This window comes from Hippocampus comes, unplaced genomic scaffold, assembly GCF_001891065.2.
Source record: "Hippocampus comes isolate QL1 unplaced genomic scaffold, H_comes_QL1_v1.1 scaffold39, whole genome shotgun sequence".
NCBI lineage: Eukaryota > Metazoa > Chordata > Actinopteri > Syngnathiformes > Syngnathidae > Hippocampus > Hippocampus comes.
Window position 1 is genome coordinate 852,020 of NW_017842054.1, and position 4,389 is coordinate 856,408.

The window sequence follows — 4,389 nt, forward strand, 5'->3', positions numbered from 1 at the left end:
AAGTTCGGCACAGGGGACCCCGGCCTTTCTCGCAAGCGATATTACATTTTGCTATCTGCTATTTACTGCGGGTTTTATAAAAACAAACAAATTAGATAATGCGGACGGGGAGTCTGGGATTAATTTTGAAGCGGCTGATTAGCGTTTGTGTGTGTGTGTTGTGTGCGTGTCTCCTGGGATAATGATGTCTGGGACCGAGCCGAAAAAGCCTTCAGGCTACCAAATAGACGCACTCCCACATTGTGCCCGACACCCCTCCACCCTCTGGCACATGCTCCGTTTCTCTCTCTCTCTTTTTTTTTGGTCTTTTAGAGCAGAGGAGTTCAACTTACGGCCCGGGGGACCCATTTGAGGCCGCGGGAGAGCATTCGATCCGCCACAGAATTGGAACAACTTGAGTCATTGTGAATAAAAAGCCGGAAAAGATTTAAAATACAAATGGAGTTGCCAAACACACCAAGAAGCAGTGCATTTAAAAAAAAAAAAAAAATCTCGTGTTTTTCAATAAATACAACGCGAAGTGCGAACTTTGCTGTCTTATTTTAAAAATGTATATACACACAGAAATACAGTAAAGACAAAAGTGCATCATGAGTAAGATGAACAGCTTCATTAAAAAACAAAACCAAAACATCATGCGAGTTGCACAATCCTCGTGTTGCCCTTCAAACTCTACACACACATGAATGGTCCTCGTACTAGTCTTGTCCTCATCCAATTGTAACAGCGGCTCAGACACGCCGCTGTTCCGACACGTTCACAAAGTCACGCAGGGCTCCAATAACAGCATCTATTTTGCTTTCTGTGTGAATGCAAAGTGTCTGCTTCGTCCTGGCACTTGAGCGCGCAGGTCCCTCTGGTGTGTCGCAGCGACATATTTGTAAAGAGCCTTGTTTTGGTTGAGCCGTGTCGAAAGATGGGGCTCAATTCCAAACTTGCTCGTAACTCCGACGTCACACACTGCACCTTTTGAGAGGCAGCTTGCAGAACTCGTAGGCTAGAACAGCAATGGCTGTTGCGATCGTTTGCAAACTCATCACAAATGCCGCCATTTGTTTTACAAGTTGCCTAAAAAGAAGCAAGTTTCATATCTAGGCTAGAATTAATATTTAGAATGACACATTTTGCAATATTTAAACTACTGTGGTGACAAATGTGGGTTTTTTTGGGGATTTACAAAGAAAATCTGGCAATATTTCTTACTCATTTTTTCAGAATGATTTTGTGAAATCTGTAAAACTAAATAGACTTTTCAAGGATTTGTCCACGTCGCTGTTTTTAACCTGAGTCACTTGGGCTTCATCGAAACTGAGTAGAAAAAGTAGAGTGGCACAACACTCCCAACAGAGTTTCTTTTATTTATTGGAGGAACAAACTCTTCCAGAATACCTCACAAAACCAAAGAAAAAAAGGTGAAAGTTAGTGCAGCACCCTGACCAGGTCCAGGCTTATGCGCCCCCTCTGAGCGTCCACATTTAAAACCCGCACCTCCACCCTGTCCCCGGGTCCTAACGCCAGGCTGCGGCGGCGCTGGCTAACGGGCAATTTGTCCAATGTCAATTTGCTCTTATGGATGAGCCCCGAGCGGCCCACGCCGAGGTCAACGAAAGCCCCAAAGAGACACGTGTTATCCACCCGGCCCGTCAGGACCGTGCCCGCCTGGAGGTCGTGAATGGATACAATGCCCCGTTTAAAGTCCTCCTGCCCAAAATCTGAGGATGGCAAAGACAGAAGATCACATCGAATCAGTTGACTTTGGGGGGAGGGGGGTCACGGGGTCACCGGGCAGGGAAAGAGATGCAGGGAAAAAATAAAAGGCAGGACGTGGAACGACCGAGGGATTGCATTTCGGGAAGTAACCGAATACTTGTCTTTTTTTTTTTTTTTTTGGCCGAGCCTCTTTCCATGCGATCTCTTTCTTCCTTGCTGTCGTTTTTAAACAAACATGGCAGGCAAGGAAATAGTCCGGGCCAATTATCCCGAACAACATCGGTCGCCTCGGCCCATCTGTTTACTCAGCTGAGCACGGCGATGTGGTGCCGCCGGGCAACACAAGATACTCGATGGAACCGAGGACCTTCATTTTGGAGATTCTGCTTACGGGAGGCGCGGAGAGGCTTTTGACTGTCAAGTGACCTGGAAATCAGACCGCCATTGTTCCAAGACTTTTCAAGTCACATCATTTCATTGAGGTTGACCACTCAGTTTGGGATAAACCCATAAAGTGGGACTCGGACGTGACACTTTTTCAGTCCTTTAAAGGTTTTTGCTCGACAGATTTTGGAATCAGAAGAGTAAGACCCGTAAACGACTCATAAATAGTGGGAGGTGGTGGGATGTTCATGAGACAGATTGCGGATGAAGTGCATCCAATATTGTGTTGCATGTCTCCAAAAGACTGCATTGCAATCATAATAATATGTTGAATGAAGTTTAAGCGAAGTATTACAGGCTTGGCTAACTGCAACCACTGTGAGTAAACTTTAATTGAGGTTGGAAGTGGAAGTTTTGGGGCGCATTTTCAGCATATAGTGCATGTAAATAGGTGTCAATTAGTCACAAGGTTTTTGTTAAAACTAAGCTACACACCTCTGAGTGTGTGTGAGTGAGAGAGAGAGAGAGAGAGAGAGACAGACTTACCTTGGCGTATGTCAAAGCCTGGCGGCTGGGTGAGGCCGTCGAGAATGAGCCTGAGGGTCTCGGGCGTGGTGCCGAGCCTTCCGGACAGCTCGTCCATGCCGCTGCTGGCCACTTTCTGGTCCACGCTCCGCTTGAGATGCACGCTCCCGATCTGGCTGGCGCTCCCACCAATGAGGGTAAGAAACCTGGATGTGAAGAATACGCAATTGGTGCGGTGTTTCACAAATTCCCACTAAAATTGGTGTCGAAACTACCACTTAAGTGTTACTTTTGTATGTGGGGATAACCAGGAGAAAGAGGGAACACAGGGCACAAGTGTAGGGAAGTAATACAAGCAAACTGCCAATAATTTGGTTTGTTTTTTAACACACCAGTCAGAGAGACTTTTTGTAGCTCTCAACTGATATTTTATTGGAAGAGAGCTCCTTGGTTTACGACAGAGTTCCGTTCCTACAATGGTCTTCAATCAATAAATGACACTAACAGAGGAGTAACGTCACAGTCACCAAAAGCATTTGTATTTATTAAAAAAAAAAAAAAAAAAACCAAGAAATGTCCATAAATATAAACCATACACATTTCTTCACCAACAATCGCCATAATGCTTTAAATTTGTGCAAAAAAATAATATTTTAACGTCATGTCATTATTTTTTGAATAATGGGCTAGTCAGCTGTGAAGACAAAGCGAGCCACAGCAAAGTGGACGCCTCCACGGCAAATGCTGATTTTCCACTGTGAAAGCGAGTTCGTCTCATAATGAAGTGCATGAATGCTTACAAATGAAGGGTTGCAATGACAAAAAAAAAAAAAAAGAAAGAAAGGGGTGGGGTGTCAGGAATGACACAAAACGTAGCGTTAAATTTAGCTACATGGAAGCCACTTTGACTGCGTTGCCTTGTTGAGGTAATTCCATCGCAGTGGGCTATCGTGGCGGTAACAAGCCAGGGGGGAAAAAAACAAATCCAAATCTCCCGTGGAGGCGATGTTGACACCATTTCAAATTTGACCCAAGCCCATTAACGTGACGATATTCCGCACCAACTCAAACTGGCATGAGAACCAGCGTGGCAAAGGAAGCTTATGGCAAAACGTGCACGCGTGTGCGCGCGCGCGCATATATTATTTACAGTACAAGCTTTCCGCAGCTGGTGATCGATGTGAATGCATTAGTCTGTGGGCGCGGACCAGCTGGGTGGTGTCTGTGATGGATGTCCGCTCGCGGGTAGCCCGCCGCCAACCGGACTCCTCCTCCCAGCTGTCCCACCCGCTCGCCGCAGTGATGGACTGAGCAGGTGGGCACGCACGTAAACACGGATTCGTAGAAAACGCTGTTCAGAAATGCACATTTGGCAGCGGCGGAGACGGCGCGGATATACGGGGACGAGGCTTGTGTACAAATATGCGCCAGACAGCTGTGAGACCCGCAGGACAAAATGCCAAATTTGTAGGGAGGGGTCTTCCTACTTCTTGGATATTTAAAAAAAAAAAATAAATAAATAAATCTTTCAAACCCTGTTATTTGATGCAGGCTGGCGTTTTAGGGTTAGCAGCTTGGCGGTCCGAATCGTGGATCGCAGTTAAACTGATTTGCACATGTTTTGAGGAGAGACGAGTGCACCTCGGCGTTCCCCTTTGTGGATTAGGGCGGAACAAATGCTGACGCGATTCAAAATGATTCCAACGCACATCAAAAAATCGGAGAAAAAAAAATTCAAATGGCAGAGGTCGCAAATTGAATGAATAAATC

At 45.8% G+C, this 4,389-nt stretch overlaps 1 protein-coding gene across 2 annotated transcripts in view; it reads right to left on the bottom strand.

The window, feature by feature from the left end:
• Positions 1-1,344: 1,344 nt before the first annotated feature.
• Positions 1,345-4,389, bottom strand: part of srbd1 (S1 RNA binding domain 1) — a 32,230-nt gene continuing 29,185 nt past the window's right edge. For both annotated transcript variants that reach the window (XM_019860415.1, XM_019860414.1), the window contains exons 19-20: positions 2,641-2,825; positions 1,345-1,712 (exon numbers count right to left, since the gene is read on the bottom strand). In XM_019860415.1, the coding sequence (XP_019715974.1) occupies positions 1,420-1,712; positions 2,641-2,825 (478 nt within the window). In that variant the 3' untranslated portion in view covers positions 1,345-1,419. The remainder of the gene's footprint in view (positions 1,713-2,640; positions 2,826-4,389) is intronic.